The sequence below is a fragment of the Chiloscyllium plagiosum genome, chromosome 9 (genome assembly GCF_004010195.1).
Source record: "Chiloscyllium plagiosum isolate BGI_BamShark_2017 chromosome 9, ASM401019v2, whole genome shotgun sequence".
NCBI classification, from domain to species: domain Eukaryota; kingdom Metazoa; phylum Chordata; class Chondrichthyes; order Orectolobiformes; family Hemiscylliidae; genus Chiloscyllium; species Chiloscyllium plagiosum.
In genome coordinates, this window is record NC_057718.1 from 72,794,517 (window position 1) to 72,817,485 (window position 22,969).

At 40.6% G+C, this 22,969-nt stretch overlaps 1 protein-coding gene across 15 annotated transcripts in view; it reads right to left on the reverse strand.

Annotated features, from left to right (window-relative positions):
• Positions 1-22,969, reverse strand: part of dop1a (DOP1 leucine zipper like protein A) — a 377,089-nt gene that overhangs the window by 303,217 nt on the left and 50,903 nt on the right. For all 15 annotated transcript variants that reach the window (XR_006312556.1, XR_006312558.1, XR_006312557.1 and 12 more), the window contains 3 exons: positions 22,664-22,851; positions 8,310-8,491; positions 866-1,036 (listed from right to left, as the gene is read on the reverse strand). Coding sequence is in view for 12 of the 15 variants with exons in the window: in XM_043696201.1 (XP_043552136.1) it covers positions 866-1,036; positions 8,310-8,491; positions 22,664-22,801 (491 nt within the window). In the remaining 3 variants the exon portion in view is untranslated. The remainder of the gene's footprint in view (positions 1-865; positions 1,037-8,309; positions 8,492-22,663; positions 22,852-22,969) is intronic.

Genomic DNA, 22,969 nt, shown 5'->3' on the forward strand with positions numbered 1-22,969 from the left:
GCTACAGGGAAAGGCTGAACAGGCTGGGGCTGTTTTCACTGGAGCGTCGGAGGCTGAGGGGTGATCTTATAGAGGTTTACAAAATTATGAGGGGCATGGATAGGATAAATAGACAAAGTCTTTTGCCTGGGGTCGGGTAGTCCAGAACTGGAGGGCATAGGTTTAGGGTGAGCGGGGAAAGATATAAAAGAGACCTAAGGGGCAACTTTTTCACGCAGAGAATGGGAAGTGTATGGAATGAATTGCCAGAGGATGTGGTGGAGGCTGGTACAATTGCAACATTTCAGAGGCATTTGGATGGGTATATGAATAGGAAGGGTTTGGAGGGATATGGGCCGGGAGCTGGCAGGTGGGACTAGATTGGGTTAGGATATCTGGTCGGCATGGACGGTTTGGACCGACCATGCTGTACATCTCTTTGACTGTTTTCAAAAGGATGCATGACTAACTCAAAGATGAGTTTTAAAATGCAGCTGTCAGTAAATCTGATAGAAGATGAAGCTATTCGGCATAACTTAGAACCATGAAAGATCATACTTGCGTTGTTTATTGTTATTTTGTATTTATTTCATTTTTAACCAATGAGATGTTTAAATTCACTTTATAATTACTATGGAACTTATCTGCTATATATTAAGTCTAAAAACAAATCTCACAAGTGCTAAAATATTTATATAATTTGTCACCAAGTAATCACTTTACACAATCTATTACAAATAGTGGATTAGTGCTTGACTATATATTCAGCATTTATTTTCATTAAAAAGGCTCCTCAGCTAAACATATGTAATGCAGACATGAAACAAACAGTAACATTCACCCCCAAGGACATTTTCATCATATTTATATTCAATTATCTACTCACCTGTCGTAGTACTCAGAGCCTTCTTCCAGACCAGGCAACACCCCAGTCAACAGTCCTTGCAGTCCTGGTTTCAGAGTCTTACCCAGAGGCAAGAAATAGACTTCATATAAGCTCAACAGCACAGGTTTGACAGACATAGCCGCATTGACAAGAAGAGGGAAAAGGCCAGAGCTGAGGAAAGAATAATTTCCAAACATCCAAAATCAGTTTTCCAATCCCTCTCTGAAAGGCAGCAATTTCTTTATAAATATAGTTTTAAAACCACTTTCAGCCTTTCTGTACTTCAGTTAAACAGCTATTTATCATTAATGAGCATAGGAACTGAAGACCACCAAGTAACTTCAATGTAGGTAGTGTTACAACCAAATCAGCATGTTAAATCAAGATCCACACGTTTGTTTCTATTGGAAGGAATCCACAACTGGAAAATTGATCTAATTCTGCCAATTCTCAATGCAACGGATGTTGTCAAGACAATAGCCCTAACAAGAAAATAGACCTCTTCTTTTATCGCAACTGTTTTAACAGTGTGGCTTCACAGGCTGTGAAGTGTTAACCAGACTGCACAGGATTGAAGTGGTAATTAGTGCAGACTGCATAGTGATAGCAGGAGCCCCTGCCTAATGAAGTAGTTGGATTTCTATTTCTTTTCCTATTTCCAAAGCAACATTATTGCTCCAATTTCATAACCACTCCACAAAAGTGTACATAATGCATGGTATGCTTCCAGGCAATGGCCAATCTTCTGTAACACATTGCATTGAGTGGTAGTTTACATGATTTTAGTACAAGTCCGCTGATGGTGGTATCAAATGTCCTTGACTGAAAAATTTTGTCTTTTACAATCTTTTATCTCCATATACTCTACAGGGCAAGATAGCCATGATAGCTAGACTTGATCATAATTTCCCAGCATAGAACTTCACTAATAACCACCATTAACGTGACCAACCATAGTTTCTGCTCTACTTAAATATTTTAATTAACCTGTTCAGATGCTATGGCAATTCCAAGACAGGTAGAACTTGAATGTAAACCTTCTGACCCAGGCAATGGTGCACTACCACTGTCACAAGAGATTTTACAATTTTAGAACATAGAACAATACAGCACAGAACAGGCCCTTCAGCCCTCAATGTTGCACCAACCTGTGAACTATTCTCAGCTTGTCCACCTACAATATCCCAAAATCACCCATGTGCTAATAACTAATTAGCCAATAACAGCCTCTTAAAAGGGTTTCTATGCCTGTATAAAATATTGGGGCAGCACGGTGGCTCACAGCACCAGGGACCTGGGTTTAATTCCAACCTCAGGCGACTGTGTGTGGAGTTTACACATTCTCCTTGTGTCTGTGTGGATTTCCTCCAGGTACTCCGGTTTCCTCCACAATCCAAAGATGTGCAGATTAGGTGAATTGTCCATGCTAAATTGCTTATCGTCTTCAGGGATGTGTAGGTTAGGCGCATCAGTCAGGGGTAAATGTAGGGGAATGAGTTTGGGTGGGATAGTCTTCAGAGTGTTGGTGTGGACATGTTAGGCCAAAGGGCCTGTTTCCACACTGTAAGCAATCTATGATCTAAACCTTTGCTGAAAGAAGAAAGAATGCAATTGCAGAAGCACTAACAAATGTTTCCAACCTGTACGGACCAAGAGGCAGATGCAATTGAAGCTTTCAAAAACCAACTGGATGAAGAAAATAATTGCAAGGCTATGGAAATAAGCCAGTGACTTATTCCTGCAGAGAGGACACAAGAAACCGAATGGCATCCTTCCGTACTAAAACTATTCTACGAATAAGTTGCCCCGTGCTGTGTGTAACCTGATCTATATGGACTTCAGTCAGGTGTTTGACAAGGGTCCCCATGGGAGACTGGTTAGCAAGGTTAGATCTCATGGAATACAGGGAGTGAGGATCTAAAATCTGGATTTAGGCTGTTGTCAGGAGCAACCATTTAATACATGACTTTACTAACAACAAAATGGCGTCTTAATGTAAGTAACAAAGTAACTTCTAGGTGCAAATTGACAACTCTGTTTAAAATGGCTTTTTACCCTGCTAAAAGCTGCATTCCAGAACTAACAGAACCAAAGGTTAACAGGCAATGCTTCCGTCACAGTATGGAATTAACGAAGCTAGATAGGACATTACTAACCATCCTAACTGACCTTGTAGATGCAGGTGCAGAGAGATAAAATGTGCAAAACAAAATTGGTTCCCAGGAAATATCATTGGGCTAACCTGCTACTCAATGTCATTTTATTTTATATAAATGTCGTTTAATTACATTTTATTGGATTTGCTCTGTAATTAAGGTTGTACTATTTCTTATAAAAATTGTTCTTGTTTTAAGCCATTCACACACAGTTTCTGTTTAACTTCTGTGTCGCTGGACAACCTGAGCCCGGCCGTGATAATGAAGTGTGAAATCTTGCAGAACCAGACCGAATTGCTAGTGTTTATTTGACCAATCGCAGAACCGAGGGACCCCTCCCGTGGGTCAAGATCTTCAGGAGAACTAGTTATTTGGATACAGAACTGGCTCAAAAGGTGGTGGTGGACAGTTGCTTTTCAGACTGGAGGCCTGTAACCAGTGGAGTGCCACAAGGGTCCACTACTTTTCATCCTTTATATAAATGATCTGCAGTACTCACTTTCGCCCTGTTCAGTTATGGAGTACATTCAAGACTGAGATTGCTGGATTTTTGCACATAAAAGAAATGTAACAGTTTGAGGATGAGGTAGTAACAGGGAGCTGAAGTAAAAGGTTAGGCATGATCATAATGAATAGTGCAGTAGACTAAAGGGCCATACGGTCAATTCCAGCTTTTATTTTTATGTTACTAGGTTGCAGCTGTTTTCTTGATCTCCTAATGTCATTGACACAGACATGTGCAAATACATGTACACTAATGTGCTTACATACACTCCTATAAACATGCACACAGGCAGATGGCACAGAGACACAATTGCTCACCAAGAAATGCACAATTTCATGCACGCACAGTCACACACTGTTGTTTGATGACAGTCAAAAGTAGGAGTGCTGGATGAATTGCTCTCATTCTCAAATGATTGAACTTCGAATATAACTTCACAGTACAGCAGAGATGCCATTTGGTCTGTTATACCTATGACACCTCTTTGAACAAGATATCCAGTCAGTCTAAATCTTTTGCCCTTCCATCATGCAGTAATAATTCAGATCATCATGACTTATCATGGCTCAGGACAACTAGAATTTGAAGCCTTCCAAAAAATAAAAATAAACATCGAACCTTTAATCAGTGAGAAACAAAATAAATTAATATAAGGAATTTCAACTGTTTGTAGAAAGGGTTTGTTCTTCTCCCAATATTAGACCTAAAGCTAGTTGAATGACAGCCCATCTTCTACCAGGCTGTCTGCTGGACTGATATTTAAGAAACTGTTTGATTGTATAAGACAGAGTGATGGTGGAGGGGTGCTTTACAGACTAAAGGCCTGTGACCAGTGGTGTACCACAAGGATTGATTAGATTAGATTACTTAGTGTGGAAACAAGTCCTTCGGCCCAATAAGTCCACACCGACCCGCCAAAGTGCATCCCACCCATACCCTTACATCTACCCCTTCATCTAACACTATGGGCAATTTAGCATGGCCAATTCACCTGACCTGCACATCTTTGGACTGTGGGAGGAAACCGGAGCACCCGGAGGAAATCCACGCAGACACGGGAGAATGTGCAAACTCCACACAGTCAGTCACCTCTGGCGCTGTGAGGCAGCAGTGCTAACCACTGTGCTACCATGCCGCCCACAAATGGTACTGGGTCCACTGCTTTTTGCCATTTATATCAATGATTTGGATATGAACATAGGAAGTATAATTAGTAAGTTTGCAGATGACACCAAAATTGGGGGTGTAGTGGACAGTGAAGGTGGTTACCTCAGAGTACAATGGGACTTTGATCAGATGGGTCAATGAGCCAAGGATTGGCAGATGGAGTTTAATTTAGATAAATGCGAGGTGGTGAATTTTGGAAAGGACGTATACACTTAATGGTAAGGTCCTGGGAAGTGTTGCTGAACAAAGAGGCCTTGATCATGGGTGCTTTAAAGTGTTTTTGCCCACTCAGCTTGTCCAAATTACACATTACCCTCTTTTCATTCTCCTCACAGCATACCCTTTCACCCAGCTTTCTCTCATTTGCAAATGTTGAGACATTACATTTTATTTTCCACATCAAATATACTGTAAATAGATGAAGTTTTAGTACCCGTCCCTGTAGTAACCTACGAAACACTGCCTGCTATTCAGAAAAAGGCCCATTTACTTCTAATCTTTCTTTCCTGCTGCTAACTAACTTTCTACCCATGTCAATGCACTACCCAATTCCATGCAGTTTAGGTTTTCACATTAATCTCTTGTGGGACATTTTGAATTTCAGAAGGATTTTCACAACAAACAATATCCACTGGCTCTCTTTGATCAATTCTACTCATCACATCCATGAAGAATTCCAGTAGATTCATCAAGCACAATTTCCCTTTTGCAAATCCATGCTGTCTGTGTCTGATTCTACCGTTTTCTAAGTGCTTTGCTTATAAAATCTTACTGGCCTACAAGTTCTGTTTTCTCTTTATCATTCTTCTTAATAAATGGTGAGCTTATTCCACCTATCCACCAATATGTTAAGAACTGCTCCAGAGTCCAAAGAAGTTTCGAAAGTGACAACCAATGCATTCACTATTTCTAAAGCCACTTCCTTAACTACTCTGGGATATAGATTACCTGATCTTGGGGATTTATCAGCCTTCATTCCCATCAATTTCACCTTAATCATTTCTCTACTAATACAGATATTCTTCAGTTCCTCCATCTCATTAAACCCCGTGATCCCTGTCATTTCTATGCATTATTCATGACCTCATTGGTGATGGCAGAAGCAAAGTAGATAGTCAGCCATTTCTTTATTACCGATCATAAATTTCCCTGTTTCTGACTTTAATCGATCTTCAGTAGCTTTCACCAATCTTTATAAACTTCCACAGTCTGTTTTGTTTTGTGCTGTAAAAGTTTAGCCTCATACTCTATTTTCCTTTTCTTAATCAATCCCATGGTTCCTCTTTTGTTGACTTTAATTTGCTCCCAAACCTCAAGTGTTTCGCTTTTTCATGCCAATTTCTCACTTCTACTCACACAAATTCTACATTGCCTGAGCTAGTATCTTTCCTCAATATTATATTTATATCCTCTTTATGAGGATATAATCCTCCGCCTTTTCATTTGTTTGTCCTTTCTAAATACTGAATACCCCTACATTTTCAACTCCCATTCCCTGGACAGCCTGCAGCCAAGTCATCATATTCCCAACTACATTTACAGCTACATGATTAATCAATCTACTTTATTTCAAATCCTCTGTGCACCCAGGCACAAAGTCTTCAGATTGGTCTTTTTAAATATTCATCATCCGATTCTTACAATTTTCTTCTAAACTGTGGCCTTGTTAATTTTCCCCAACCACAGGAGAAATATCCCCCCACCCCCGGCATCACTCCTAGACCTGGCCAGTTTATATTAGCCCCACTTCTCCCAGAAGCAGCCCAATGCCACAGGAATCTGCAACCCTCCCCTAACGATCTCTTTCGTCATTTATTCATTCATCGTATCTTGCAATTTCCACTCTGCCAAAGCAAGTGGCACTGGTAGCAATCCTAAAATCATGACCTTTGAGGTCCTACTTTTCAGCTTGTTTTCTGAATCCCTGTATCTTGCTTTTAGGACCTTATCCTTTTTTAACTCATGTCATTGGTACCAATGCGCATCATGACCACTGACTATTCATCCTTGCCCTCCAGGATGTCCTATAGCAAATCTGAAGCGTCCTTGACCCTGGTATCAGGGAGGCAGCAAATCATCCTAGATTTTCATTTGCAGCCACAGAAATGATTTGAATAACATATGACAATTGCATTTCCACACTTTTTGTTCCACCCTTTCGCAGCAAGCTAACTGGTGCTACAAATTTGGCTGTTGCTTTTTCCCCCCAAGAGGCCATTCCTCTCAACAGTATCTCAACCTGCATGTCTGCTTTTCGGGGAAATAGCCACAGGGGATTCTCGCTCTGCCTGTCTTGTCCTCTTACTCATGTTAATGCACTACCCAATTCCAAGGGTCATCATTCCCTTTCAGCCTGTGGAGTCTTAGCCTCAGGTCAAATCATATCTGATCTCATCAAAATCAGTGCCTCCACCCCATTAATAACTTTGATTATAGGCCAATTCCTTGTCCTTTTCCATAACAATCTTAAATCTAATGGAGTAACAATCGCTGTTGCAATATTACACAAGTTTTACATTCAAATGAATTGCTTTACATGTTTATTACTGCTGAGAAAAGAGACATGCTGCTAAAGCTTTCCTTCTTGCGCTCATCAGGAAAAACACCGAATGCCAAATTTCAAATGATCTTCACAATGTTTGCATTACAAGTGAAAAGGATGCTGATTAAGTTGGAAAGTCGACACAATTTGACTGAGGCCATCAGTGCATTAAAAAGGTTCTCTACCTCACAAATCATCTGCAATATTCTGTATGAATTTCATTGCCAGTGTGATGTCAGTTATAGCAACTAGCTAATTGAATCAAACAAAATGTATCTTAAATTGTTCTTAATAAGCAAAGTACGGCTCCCAAATAATTTTAAATAGGGCAAGACTTGAACAAACTCACCCGGAAGTAAGTCACTGCTAGTAACAGTAGCTGAGCTATGTTCCAAACTTGACAGATTATCAGAAGCTTTCCACTAACTGAATGATGCCATCAGACCAAAAAAAAATTTTTCCATCTTACAATAATTTATACTGTATGAATTTCATTATGTACTGGAACAATACACATCTTCAGTTACATTTAATAGTCACAGTATAAAACATTGTTAACCAGTCGCTAAATGTCTTCAATATGATTCGTCAATTTTGCAACACTTTCTGAACAAGCTTAAGCATGGTATTAAGTACACTAACAACCAATAAAAATTAATAATCAAGTTTAACCATGGCTCACTTACATTTACTGGAACTGACATACTTACAGATGCAGAGTACCACTCTCTGCAAACAGGTTTAAACCTTGTGTATATTTTTAATTATCCAAGAATTTGGGATGCCTCTAAGTTCTATTGATTTCTCAGTGATAACATATTCGTCAATCAAAACTGATTTGCCAACTGATGAAAATCCTTTTACTGAGTTGCATAAATTGTGATTATTGGAAACCTAGTATTCTTTCGTTTATCCCAATAAGTGAAAATTGAGACGTTTCATCAATATATCGCTTTTTTCAGTAATATTCATTTGGGTTATTTGTGATCCACAGGCCATAACTGCTCATAGATCTCCACCTTTCAAGAATGCAATTCTTATTGTTTTTCTGAAAATAACTAATATATAGCCCACCTGTATAAGAAAAGATCCTTGGCCAGTCTTTTAGAGCCAATGATTTTAAAGATGATCTCATAGGTTTCTAGTGCTTTTCGATGGACACCACTGGGCAGTGCTGGGTGAAGACACTGGGCCAACCGCTTGCCAATAGTTAGCTTCTTTGGGACCACCTGGTACTTTGCATTGTTCTGTAAAACCTGTCAAATATATTAACATTGATAACCAGTTACAGAATATTCTATATGGAGAGTACAAGACGGGCTAGAGGTCAAATGTGCAGAACTGAATTAACTATTGTTTCCTGTTACAAAACACTTTTCAAAATTTCCAATGACTCACAAGTCATGAGTTATGCATATCACCAAAGCAAAAATATGTACTTAGTCTGAACTAACATTAGCAATGACAATGCGAAAATGACAGGGAGAATCTGTTCTAAGATTAAAAATATCTGGACAAATCAACTTGCCACAAGAGAATTTAGAAGTGAACGTATACTCTGTACACCTTATTAGGCTTAAAAAGGCTTTTATTTTAAAAAAGGTGCAATATGATCTTTGTACACCAATCTTAAAGCAAGACCTAACATATCCAACTTAATGCTTCTTAGATCATAAGACATAGGAGTTGAGCAATCAGCCCATCAACTTTACTCCTACAGTCAGTGAGGTCATGGTGTGATCTGATAATCCTCAACTCTACCTTCCTGTCTTTTTGATACAACCCTGATTCCCTTAATGATTAAAAAATGTCTATCTCAGCCCTGAATATGCTTAATTATCCAGTCTTGACAGCACTCCATGATAATGAATTTCACATGTTAACTATCTTCTCAGATTAGAAATTCCGTCTCATCAGTGAATGTGCAAGAGAGAACTTAAAAGGGACATTGGGGCCGCTAAAGAGCAACCTGAAAGGACATTGGAAAGTAAAACAAAGGAAGATCCAATGCTTTACAGGTGCATTAAGGGCAAAAGGATAATAACTCAAAGAGGCCCATTAAAGACCACAGTGGTAACTTGCAAGTGGAACCAGAGGAACACTTTGGGTCAGCATCATTACTGAAAGGGATGACACAGAGTATAAAATTGGCAAGTCATGTTACAGCAAGTCATGTGCAGAACTGTAGTTAGACCTTGTTTGTAATATCATGTGCAGTTTTGGTCACCACACCAAAAGAATGATGTATCTCGGTACCTATGACAACAAAAACATCAAATCAAATGGTTAACCAGGATGTTGCCTGGTTTGGAGCATATATAGCTATAAGGAGAGATTCGACAAAGTTGGTTTCTTTTCATTTGAATGTCGAAGGATGAGGAACAACCTAGAGGTAGTTTACAAAATAGATGAAATGTATAGTCAAAGTATTCTCCCAAGATAGAAATATCAATTACTAGGAGACATGGGTTGAAGATAAAAGAGAGTAAGTTTAAAGGAGATGTGAGAGGCATTTATTCTTTAAGGCACAGTGGTTGATTAGTGCCTGGAATGGGCTGTCAGACGTGGTGGCAGAGTCAGATACAACAGCAACATTTAAGAGGCATACTGACAGATAGAGGAACATGCAAAGAATTGAGGTATACACACCACTTTTAAGCAAAAGGCTTTTAGCTTAGAAGTGCATCATGTGTCAGCTCAGTATTGGTGGGTCATTCTTGTGCTGCACTGTTGCTTATACTCTGTGATACAATTGAATAAATTATCACAGGTATAGAGGAGGTTCATTCCTGCCATCGACCAACTAGGTCGTACCTACCACCTAGTGGGCGGCACGGTGGCACAGTGGTTAGCACTGCTGCTTCACAGCGCCTGAGACCTGGGTTCAGTTCCCGCCTCAGGCGACTGACTGTGTGGAGTTTGCACGTTCTCCCCGTGTCTGCGTGGGTTTCCTCCGGGTACTCCGGTTTCCTCCCACAGTCCAAAGATGTGCAGGTCAGGTGAATTGGCCATGCTAAATTGTCCGTAGTGTTAGGTAAGGGGTAAATGTAGGGGCATGGGTGGGTTGCACTTCGGCGGGTCGGTGTGGACTTGTTGGGCCGAAGGGCCTGTTTCCACGCTGTAATCTAATCTAATCTAATCTAAAAACCTGTGTTCACCTATCACTACCTCACCATTCCACGCTCCACACCCCCCTTTCTGCAGCACCCCTCTAACCTCACCTCCATTCCGGAAGAAGGGTTATACCCAAACGTTGAATTCTCCACCTACTGATGCAGCTTGGCTTGCTGTGTTCTTCCAGTCTCCTGCTTGTCTGCTTTGGATTCCAACATCTGCAGTTTTTTTTTGTCTTTGAATGTCTGGCAAGCTTTAGAGTTGACAATCCTCAAGGCCCAGATGAAATGTATCACAGATCTTGAGTCAGGCATGCAGGTAATAGCATAGGTGCTTACAAAAATTTTCAATTCCTCCCTGGCCACAGAAGAGGTGCCAAATCAGTGGAGGACAGCCAATGTGATACTATTATTCAAGAATGAATCAAAGGATAAACTAGGAAACCTTAACATGTTCAGTCTAACCTTGATGGTAGGGAAACTTTTGGAAGCAATTCTAAGAGACAGAATCAATCTGCATTTGAAAGAGGCAGGGATTAATCAAGAACAGTCAGCATGCTTTTGTTAAAGGCAGGTCACACTTGAGCAACTTGATTGAATTTTCCGAAGAAGTGGCTAGTTGTGTACATGAGGATATAGTCTACTCGGATGTCAGAAGACTTTGAATAATGTTCCACATCAGAGTCTGATAGCGAAGATAAGAATCCATGGGATCCAAGGGAATTTGGCACACAGGATCAACAATTAGTTGGTAACAGGGAACAGAGGGTGATAGCCGAAAGGTGTTATTCTGACTGCAAGTCCAGGGACAGTGGCGTCCCACAATGGTCAGTGGTGGGGCCCTTGTTGTTGGCGCTTTATATAAATGATTTAGACTTGAATGTAGGAGGGTTGATCAGTAAGGTCGCAAACGTACAAAAATTGGCGAGTGGCAAATAGTGAAGTGGTTAGCCTGGAGATAGGAAGACATAGACAGGCTGGTCAGATGGGCTGATCAATGGCAAATGGAATTTAATCCAGATAAATGTGAGGTATTGCACTTGGGAAGGACAAACAAAGGCAAGGGAATACATGATGAACGATAGGACTCAAGAAACTTCGAGGATCAGAGGGACCTTGGTGTGCACATACTTGGTGCACACTGATCCCATAAAGTAAAGTTAGACAGGGAGATAAAATGGTCAAAAAGGCATATGGAATACTCACCTTTATTAGCCAAGGCATAGAGTTTAAGAGCAGGGAGGTTATGCACTTGTTATGCCACAGCTAAGGCATTATGTAATAGCGCTGGACAGAGTGCTGAGGAGATTTACCAGAATGTTGCCTGGGCTGGAAAGTTTCTATTATGAAGAGAGATTAAACAGATTAGGACTGTTTTACTTAGAACAGAGGTGATTAAGAGGGGACAGGATTGACATTTAAAATTATGAGGGACAAAGATAGGGTAGACGGCGGGTCGGTGTGGACTTGTTGGGCCGAAGGGCCTGTTTCCACACTGTAATCTAATCTAATCTAATCTAATCTAATGTTTTACTTAGAACAGAGGTGATTAAGGGGGGACAGGATTGACATTTAAAATTATGAGGGACAAAGATAGGGTAGACAGGAAGAAACTTTTCCTTTAATGTACAGATCAAAGTCCAGGGGTGTAGATTTAAGGGGAAGAAGGTTTAGAACAGAAGTGACAAAAATCTTGTTCACACAAAGTGGTGTAAATCTGAATCTCACTGCCTGGAAGGGAAGGCAGAAACCTCATCATAACATTAAAGTATTTAGATGTGCACTTGCAATGCCAAGGCATAGAAGGCAATGCTAGAAAATGAGAGCAGAATAGTCATGTGGTTGTTTTGGATATGATGCGCCGAAAGAGCCTTTGTCTGTACTGTAGATCTCTAGAAAAAGGCCTAACAGGTAAGGCAGATGAACTTATGCCATGGTTAGGAATATGGAACTGGGATGTCATTGCTATTAAAGAAATGCAGCTCAGGGATGGGATGGACTGGCAGCTTAATGTTCCAGGCTATAGGTGCTATTGGATTGGTTGAAAGGGGGTCAAGAGAGAAGGCAGAGTGGCATTTTTGGTTAAGGATGACATTAAGGCTGTACTTAGGAAGATAATCTTGAGGGAGCATCTAATGAAGTTATGTGGAACTGAGAAGTAAAAAAAAAAATGATCACCTTATTGCGGTTATACTATAGACTCCACCCAATAAAAACTTAACTCAGAATCAGCAGCTTCCATTTTTGCAGCAGCAGTGGGAGCAGTGAAAGCGAGGGCTGTGGGGCTGCTGGGAAGGTACATTAGTAACTTATCTCGTGAATAGGCAGAGCGCACGCTGAACAGGAGTAGACACGGAACTGCTGAATAAGTAAGTGAGGTAATATATTTGGGTGATTGCTTTACTCAAAACACTACTTTAGAGTCTCCCACCCATCCTCCTCTTCTAACCAAAAAAAAGGTTCTGTGTGCTGATGAGGTAAGGTTACTAGTTTTTTCAGTAATCTCTTTGGGAATTCAGAACAGTGGGAATGGATGCTAGTCCAGTTGCATGCTCCTCCTGTAGGATTGGGAGGTAAGGGTCACAATAAGTGTCCCCACTGACTTCATCTGCAGGAAGTGTACCCAACTCTAGGTCCTCAGAAACCACGGTAGGGAGCTGGAGCTGGATAAACTTTGGATCATTAGCAAGGCAGAGGGGGTAATAGAGAAGAGTTACAAGGAGGTAGTCTCACCTCAGGTCCAGGAAAAAAGTAGATGGGTTACAGTCAGGGGACAGAAAGGGAATAGGCAGATAATGCAGGGATCCCTGTGGCTGTTCTCTTCAACAATAAGTATACTGTTTGCATTGAGGGGGCCTACCTACCAGGAGAAAGCCATACTGGCCAGGTCTCTGTGGCTCAGAAGGGAAGGGGGGGGGGGGAATAGAAAGGCCCTAGTGGTAGGAGGGTCAATACTTACAGGAACGGACAGGAGGTTCTGTGGTCACAGAAGCTATGTTGCCTCCCAGGTGCTAGAGTCCGGGATATCTCAGAGTCTACAAGATCCTGAAGGAGGAGGGTGAGAAGCCAGAAGTCGGAGTGCACATTGACACCAATGACATAGCCAGGAAAAGGATCTAAAAAGTGATTTCAGAGAGTTGGGTTGGAAGCTAAAAAGTGGGATGAGCAGGTGGGGGCGGGGGTTCGCGTAGTGTGCTGCTGCCTAGTCTCCTGAACGGGGAGTAGACTTCACAGAAAACTCCAAGCCCCCCAGAGGAAATCACTAAACCGAACATTCAATTATCTGAATGAAAAATAGTGCCCGCCCATCTCATTCAGATAATCGAGGTTCCTCTGTAATTGGAAGAGGGGAAATTATACTGCTATTAAGACAGGAGCTGTGAATATAAATTGGGAACAATTGTTCTACAGGAAATGCACAATAGAAATATGGAGGCTGTTTAAGGAGCACTTGTTGCAAGTGTTGGATAAGTTTGTCACACTGAGACAGGCAAGATTTGAAGATGCTGGTGTTGGACTGGGGTGTACAAAGTTAAAAATCACAACACCAGGTTATAGTCCAACAGGTTTAATTGGAAGCACACTAGCTTTCGGAGCGACGCTCCTTCATCAGGTGATAATCACCTAATGACTATCACCTGATGAAGGAGCATCGCTCCGAAAGCTAGTGTGCTTCCAATTAAACCTGTTGGACTGGAACCTGGTGTTGTGTGATTTTTAACTTTGAGACAGGCAAGGAATCGTAAGGTGAAGGAGCCTTGGATGATAAGAGGAGAGGAGCTTCTCGTCAAGAGGAAGAAGGAAGCAAGGATGTGGCATAGCTTTACAGGATTACAACGTAGCTAGGAAAGAACTCAAAAATGAACTGAGGGGGCACGAGAAAGCCTTGGCAGGAAGGATAGGGAAAACCCAAAGGCGTTCTACATTTAGGTGAGGAATAAGGGAATGATCAGAGAATGTGTGGGGCAGTTCAGGGATAGTGAAGGGAACTGGTACCTGAAGTCTGAAGTAGTAGGGGAGGCCCTAAATGAGTTTTTTGTTTCAGTATTCACTAGAGAGGGGAATCTTGTTGATAGTGAGAACACGGTGGAGCAGGTTAATAGGCTTGAACAAACTGATATTAAGAAAGAAGATGTGTCGGAAATTCTGGGAAACATCAAGATAGGCAAGTCCTCAGGGCCATACCAGATATATCCAAGGTTACTATGGAAAGTAAGGAATGAGATTGCTGAGCCTCTGGCAATGATCTTTGGATCCTCACTCTCGACGGGAGTAGCACCGGATGATTGCAGGGAGGCGAATGTTGTTCCTCTGTTCAAGAAAAGGAATAGGAAAATCCCTGGGAATTACAGACCAGTCAGTTTTACATCTGTGGTAAGCAGGGTACTGGAAAGGATTCTGAGAGATAGGATTTATGATTATTTGGAAAAATGGTTTGATTAAAGATGCCTCACAAACCTTATTGGGTTGAGGATGTGACGAGAGAAGTTGACGAATGTCAAGCAGTAGATGTGGTGTACTTGGATTTCAGTAGCGTATTTGATAAGGTTTCCCGTGGTAGGCTCATTCAGTAAGTTAGGAGGTATGGGTTATAGGGAAACTTGCTGTCTGGATACAGAATTGACTGGCCAAAAGACGACAGCAAATGGTAGTGGATGTAAGGTATTTTGCTTGAAGGTCGGTGACCAGTGGGGTCCCACAGGGATCTGTTCTTGGGCCTCTGCTCTTTGTAGCTTTTATAAAAGTGACTTGGATGAAGAAGTGGAAGGGTGGGTTAGTAAGTTTGCAATGACACACAGGTCAATGGTGTTGTAGACAGTGTCAAGGGCTGCTGCAGGCTACAAGACTGACAGTATGCAGAGCTGGGCTGAGAAATGACAGGTGTGACAAAGATGACTGATGAAAGCAGAGTGATAGACATTGTCTACACGTATTTTAGTAAGGTGTTCATCAAGGTCCCCCATGGTAGACTGGTTAGTAAGTTTCAATCACAGGAAATCTAAGGGAGCTGGCCAATTAGATATGAAATTGACTTGAAGGAAGACGACAGAGTGGTGGTAGATGGTTATTTTTCAGACCGGAGACCTGTGATCGGTGGTGTGCCACAAGAATCGGCACGGGTCCAATGCTTTTCATCATTTATATAAATGATATGGATGTGAACATAGGAGATATGGTGAATAAGTTTGCAGACGACACCAAAATTGTGGGTGTAGTTGACAGTGAAGGTTATCTCAGAACACATCATCATACTTCCTCTGGCAGCTCATTCCATAGACACACAGTCCTCTGTGTGAAAAAGTTACCACCCAGGTCTTTTTAAAGTCAATCATTCTCCTCTCACTTTAAACCTATGGCCTCCAGTTCTGGACTCTCCGGCTGAGGAAAAAGACCTTGGTTATTCAGCCTATTCACGACTCAGGCTCCAGGGAAATAACACCAGCTTATTCAATATCTCCCTCTCGCTCAAACCCTCTAGTCCCTGCAGCATCCTTGTAAATCCTTTCTGCACCCTTTCAAGATTAACAACATTCTTCTTCTAGAAGGTAGAAAGAATGCTGGCAAATGCTGGTCCAGGCCTGGATAACCTTACCAAAATTCAGCATCTCACATTTATCTAACTCTATTTGCCATTCCTCAGGCCATTGGCCCAACTGATCAAAGTCTCGTTGTATTCTGAAATAATCTTCTCACTCGAAAACTGTGTAGTGCTGGAAAAGCACAGCAGGTCAGGCAGCATCTGAGGAGCAGGAGAATCAATATTTCGGGCATAAACCCTTCATCAGGAATCTTCTCACTGTCCACTATACCATTGATTTTGGGGTCACCTACAAACTTACAAACCATACCTTCTGTATTCACATCCAATACATTAATAAAAGTAACAGAAAGCAGTGGATCCAGCACTGATCCCCTAGGTCCCATGCAATCTAATCTTATTAACCAGTCTACTATATGTCCTAGGCCCAACCATCTTTAGCTGCTTCATCAATGACCTTCCCCTCATCATAAGGTCAGAAGTGGGTAGGTTTGCTGATGATTGCACAACATTCAGCATCATTTGCAACTCCTCAGACACAGAAGCAATCCGTGTCCAAATACAACAAGATCAAGTCAATATCCAGGCCAGGGCTAACAAGTAGCAAGTAACATTTGCACCTTGACCATCACTGAATCCCACATTATCAACATCTTGTGCGTTGTCATTGATCAGAAACTCAACTCAACTGTGCTCATTACACAAGTGCAGTGACTACAACAGCAGGTCAGAGGCTAGGAATACTGCAGCGAGTAAATGATCTACTCACTCCTGAAAGCCTGTCCTCAAACTACAAGGCACAAATCAGGAGTGTGATGGAATACTTGCCACTTGCCTGGATGAGTATAGCTCAAACAACGCAAAAAAAAGCTTGACACCATTCAGGACAAACTTGATTGGCACTACGCCCACGAACATCCACTCCCTTCACCACCAAAACTCAGTAGCAGTAGTGTGCACTATATACAAGGTACATTGCAAAAATTCACCAAAACGTTCTCAGATAACACTTTCAAACCCACGATTACTTCAATCTAGGAGGACAAGGGCAGCAAATATATTCCTCTGCAAGCCACTCATCCTGATTTGGGAACATACAGCCATTCCTTCAAAATTCTAGAATTCTCTCTTAACAGAATTGTGAGTCAACCCATACTGCAACAGTTCAAGAAGGCAGCTCACCACCACCTTCTCAAGGCCAACTAGGGATGGGAAATAAAGGCTGGCCAGCCAGCAACGCCTATATCCCACAAATTGACCAAATAAATAAACCTTGTTGAACACTTTATTATAGTCTTTGTAGACAATGTCTAACACTCCATCTTCAACAGTCTTCTTTGTCACCTCTTCAAAAACTTTAATCAAGTTAGACAGACATGATTTCCCCACACACATAGCCACACTGACTATCCCTAATCAGTTCTTGCCTTTCCAAATGCATTCAAATCTTGTCCAACAACCTATCCACCAGTGACATCAAACTCTTGCGACATCAGTCTATTATTCTGTCTTTTCCTTACAGACTTTTTAAATAATGGCACTACATTAGCCAACCTCCATCTTCCAGCACCTCATCAATCGATGATACAAATATTTCAGCAAGGGGCCCAGCAATCTCTCCCCTAGCTTTCCACAAAGTCCTGGGAAACACCTGATCAGGTCCCAAGAACTTATCCACCTTTAATGTGTTTCAAGAACTTTGGTAACTCCTCTTCTGTAATATGAACTCTTTTCAAGCCAAATTTATTTCCCCAAATTCCCTCGTTTCCATATCCTTCTCCATAGTAAATACTGATGCAAAATATTTGTTTAGTATCACATCCACCTCTTGTGTTTCCATGTTGATTTTTAACAGATCCTCTTCTCTTCAGGGTTACACTTTTGCCCTTAATGTATTTGTTGAATCACTGGATTCTTCTTAACTCTATTTTCCAAAGCTATCTCATCCTCTTTTCTTTGCCCTCCTGATTTTCTTCTGAATCCCTTATATTCAGGGGATTCATGCAAACCCAGCCATCTATACCTGATGTACGCCTCCTTTTCCTTGACCAGAGCCTCAATTTTTCTGGTTACCCAGCACTCCCTTAACCTACTAGCTTCATCTTTCACACTAACAGGAACATATTGTCTCTGAACTCTTGTTATCTCTTTCTTAAAGCCCTCCCAATTCCTAACCATGCCTGTTCCTGGGAATAGCCTTCGCCAGTCAACGTTTGAAAATTCCTGTCTAATACCTTCAAAAGTAACTTTACTCCAACTTAGAACTTTAACTTTTAGATCAAGACTATCCTTTTCATTAATTATTTTAAGACTAATCGAATAATGATCACTTCCCCAAAGTGCTCCCCCACTGACATCAGTCATTTGCCCTGCCTCTTTTCCCAAGGTCAAGTATTGCTCCTTCTCTAGTAGGTACATCCACGTATTGAATAAGAACATCTTTTTGTATACACTTAAATTTCTCCATATCCAAGACCTTAATAAGTTTCCAGTCCCAATCTAAGTTAAAATCCCCTATCATTTCAACCCTATTTTTCTTACAGATATCTGATATCTCCTTACATATTTGCTTATCAATTTCCCACTGATTATTGGGATGTGTAGAATATAATCCCAACGAGGTGATCATCCCTTTCTTATTTTTCAGTTCCATCCATATAACTTCACTTAATGATCTCCTAGGAATATCTAAATACAGCCATAAGGTTCTCCCTAATCAAAAACACCACTTCCCCTCCTCTCCTGCCTCCCTTTCTATCCTTCCTATAGCATCTACACTCTGGAACATCAAGCTGCCAGTCCTATCCATCCCTGAGCCAAGATAGCTAAGATATTCCTGTCTCAAGTTCTCAGCCATGCCCCAAGTTCATCTGCCTTACTTTTCAGGCCTTCTACACTGAAGTAAGTGCAGCTTAACAGTCTTACCTCATTCTCTGCCAAGCTCTTGTCCGCCTTGACTATTAGAATTGCTCCCCTTATCTATTGTACCAGCTTCAGCCTCCTCTTTCGCATTACCGCTTTGGATCCCCCAACATTCCCCACACCCCTCTTACTCATTTAAATTTATTTCCCCATTATGTTGTTAAACTTGAAAAGGTTCTGAAAGATTTACAAGGATGTTGCTGAGATTGGATGGTTTCAAGATAGGGAGACTGTATAGGCTGGGACTTTTTTTTTAAACCTGGAGGGTTGGACGCTGATCTTATTGATGTTTACCAAATCATGACAGGATAAAGAGCCCAAGTATTTTTCCCAGGATAGTGGCCAGAATAGGTTTAAGGTGAGAGAAGAAAGATGTAAAAGGGACCCGAGGGGCAACTGCTTCATGCAGAGAATGGTGTCTGTATGGAACAAGCTGCCAGAGGTAGTGCCTCAGGCAGGTACAATTACAACATTTAAAAATACCTGGGTGGGTACATGAATAGAAAGCATTTATGGGTCAAATGTTGTCAAATATCTGGTCGGCGCGAACGACATAGCCCGACTGTTATGTTTCTGTGCTGTACAACTCCGTGACTCTGTTATTGGATGTCTCTGTGCTAAATGTGTGACCCCTTATTTTAAGATTATGCTGTTCCTAGATTCTCCCCATAAGGGGAAATAATCTTTAACTTGACAAGACCCTGGAGAATTGCATGTGTTTCAATAAGGTTCATTCTTCTAAATATCAATGAATATAGGCCCAGCCTACTTAACATCTCCTTGTAAGACAGTCCATTTGTAACTGGGATCAGCCCACTGAAAGCTGTCTGGAATGCCTCCAAAACCAGCATATCTTTCCTTAGATGAGGAGCTCTAACCTCTACTTATATACACCATCACTTTGAAATAAAAGTCAACATTCCATTTGCTTTCTCTATTACTTGCTGAACTTGGATGCTAGCGTTTTGATGATTTATGAACAAGGACTCCAAAGTTCCTCTATTTTGAATCTTTCTGTAATATTTCTCCATTTAAATAATATTCAGCTCCTCTATTCCTCCTACTAAATGTGCACAAATTCATATTTTTCAACTTTATATTCCATCTGCCATGATCTTACTCACTTGTTTAACCTGTCTATATCTGAAGACTCTTTGTGATCCTCACCACCTGCCTTTCCACCTATTTTTAGGCACTAGCATAAAAAAAAGTTTAATTCAAGTATGCTATAATCTTTTATTATTCTTAGCAAACAAAATACTTTAGTGTCCTGGAATCCTTTCCAGGAATCCAACTTTTTGTTTAAATGCATGAAAACAGCTAGTGCTAATCCTTTCTCTTCAATTTCAACAGCCATATTCAAAACAAAATAAGTAGGTTCAAAATGCCAAAAACAGAATTAAACTAAAAGCTGTTCCCAGTAAAATCATTTAATTGTATGCAATGTGCAGCATCAAAATCAGATCAAAGAAACAAGGCAGGGAACTGGACATTAGCCAGTGTGGGAAACAAACTGTTCTTTATTTGATCAAACCTGGTTTTGAAACTCAGGAATTATCATGCAAGTTAGAAACTGCATAAGTCTATAGTACATAATTGTCCACAATGTAATATTAATTAACTTCTATCAGGAATACCAATAGGTCTGGCTATGCATAATATTCACAGCAACCCTAAGACTTGGCCTAGGCCTAGCATGCAATGTCAGAATCGTAGAACGATTAGATTAGATTCCCTATAGTGTGGAAACAGGACCTTCGGCCCAACAAGTCCACACTGACCCTCTGAAGAGTAACCACCTCCCCACATTTACCCCAACTAATGCATCTAACACTATTTAGCATGGCCAATTCACCTGACTTGCACATCTTTTTTGGACTGTGGGAGGAAACCGGAGCACCTGGAGGAAACCCACGCAGACACAGGGAGAATGTGCAAACTTCACAGAGACAAACAATCGCCAGAGGCTGGAATCAAACCAAGGTTCCTGGCACTGTGAGGCAGCAGTGCTAACTACTGAGCCACCGTGCCATCCCAAAAAATACTTTAAATGTAACTTTTGTATAAACGTACACAAAAGAAGCTTTCCTATTCACTCATACTTACTGCCTCTACCCTAAATGAGCAATAAAAACAGCTATTATATCATTGTTCTGAAATAGTTTTGAAAAGTTTAAAGCACATTTTTTAGCAACCTGCGTACTTGGGAATGAACTTCAAACTTGTAAGAAAAGGGAAAGAAAATCTCTTGTAATTTTACTTAGTGAGTTGGAGTACAGTCAATGAAGATCAGCTATGTAAGACAGGAAGTGGTAGGCTGAAGAGTTGCTGTCCCCTTTCCAATTAAACAGTGCAAACTACCCCCAGAGTTTGTACCATGCAATAAAAATGACTTTTTTTTTAGTTTTTGCTTTAAAAATGTTCAGATATTAATATTAGACAACATGATGAACAATAAGCATCGTTGTATTAAAGTTTCTACCGAGATCAATAAATACAGAATGCCAAGGGTCACTCTTTATGGAACAGCTTTGCTCCTTAAAAAATCATCAGTACATAATGAGTCAACTGCCTATCGAACCAGAGAGCACATATCATCTGAAAGGGGCTCTCACAAAGAAATCTCTCAGATGGCATCATCTATCAATGGTACCTTTTCTAGTAAAAGTAGTAAAAAGTAAGACGACAACCCTGGGAGAAGACAGCAGAATCGGAGGGACGGAAAGAAGCAACAGATTCTGAAGACCAGAAGGAAGACAGCATAACAGACTGTATGGACTCAGATTAAGCTGATATAATGTTTAATAATTGTTATTGGAGCAGCATATTATAGAGTTGGGGTCAGATAGTGATTAGTTAATAAAAAGTAGACTTGGATTTGTTAATAGTTTCTGTTTAGTGTTCACTGTTAGAGTTCAGAAAATGAATTTTTTTCTTTAAATAGTGGAAATCGGGGGTTTTCTCTCACTCACACATTTAGCAAATTACGAGGCGGGATGAGCTTTACTAACTGTTTTGTTTTAATTAGCAGAGGAGTTCAACCTCAGCATTGTAATAATAGCACTGTTAATGATCCCTTCCAATGCTTTTCTGATACTTGATAAGAGACTGATGGGATAGTAATTGTCTGGGTTAGATAAAATGAGGTGGTGCATGGATAGGATAAATAGATAAGGTCTTTACCTTTTTTTTGTGGGGGTTGATGGAAGAGGGGAAGGGGAAACGTCCAGAATTAGGGCAGTTCTGGGGATAAACCAGTTCAGGGTGAGAGGGTAAGATATAAAATGGACCTAAGGGCCAACCTTTTTCACACAGAGGGTGGTGTGTGTATGGAATGAGCTGCCAGAGGAAGTGGTGGAGGCTGGTACAAATACAGCATTTAAAAGGCTGGGTATATGAATACAGCATTTAAAAGATGGGTATATGAATAGGAAGGGTTTAGAGGGATATAGGCCAAGTGTGAGCAAATGGGACTAGCTTAGGTTAGGATATCTGGTCAGGATGCACAAGTTGGACGAAAGGGTATGTTTCATGCTGTACATCTCTATGACTATTAAAAAAGTAATTTTTTTCCTAAGTAGCATATTACTTGTCAGACCACTTACAGGTTAGTGTAAATATAGATATCACTATAATTGCAACATTATTAGTTTGAATAGAGTGTTTATGGAAGAAGGTTTTCACTTTCACAGCTCCAGTTTTGAAATTCAAAAGTCAATATCTTTGAAAATGCAGCAGCCTTTTAGAAAATTGTATTATTAAAGGTGCTATAAGAAATTTAAAAATGCTGTAAATATCTTCATCTTTACAGTTTATTTAAATGGATTTTTTAAAAGTCCCATTATTGAAATTACCTTGTTAAGTTTACCCAGCGCTGATATTAGATCTGCCCATTCACTGGAATACTCGAAGCTTTTTAGTGCTTTATCCACCGCAGCTACATAATTTCTGTATTTGGAATCGCCCAGTAACTCCAGTTCCTCTGTGTTCATCCTCCTTAAACATGCACTTGATGGCCAATTCCAAATTCAAAGACCTGGAACTGTTAAATGGAAAATGTTACAGTCTTAAATAAGAAATAACTTAAGGCGTTATTTTCCCCAAAACTCTATAATTAGTTTGCAAACTCCCAATAAAGTTAAAAATTGCATAAACCTGTT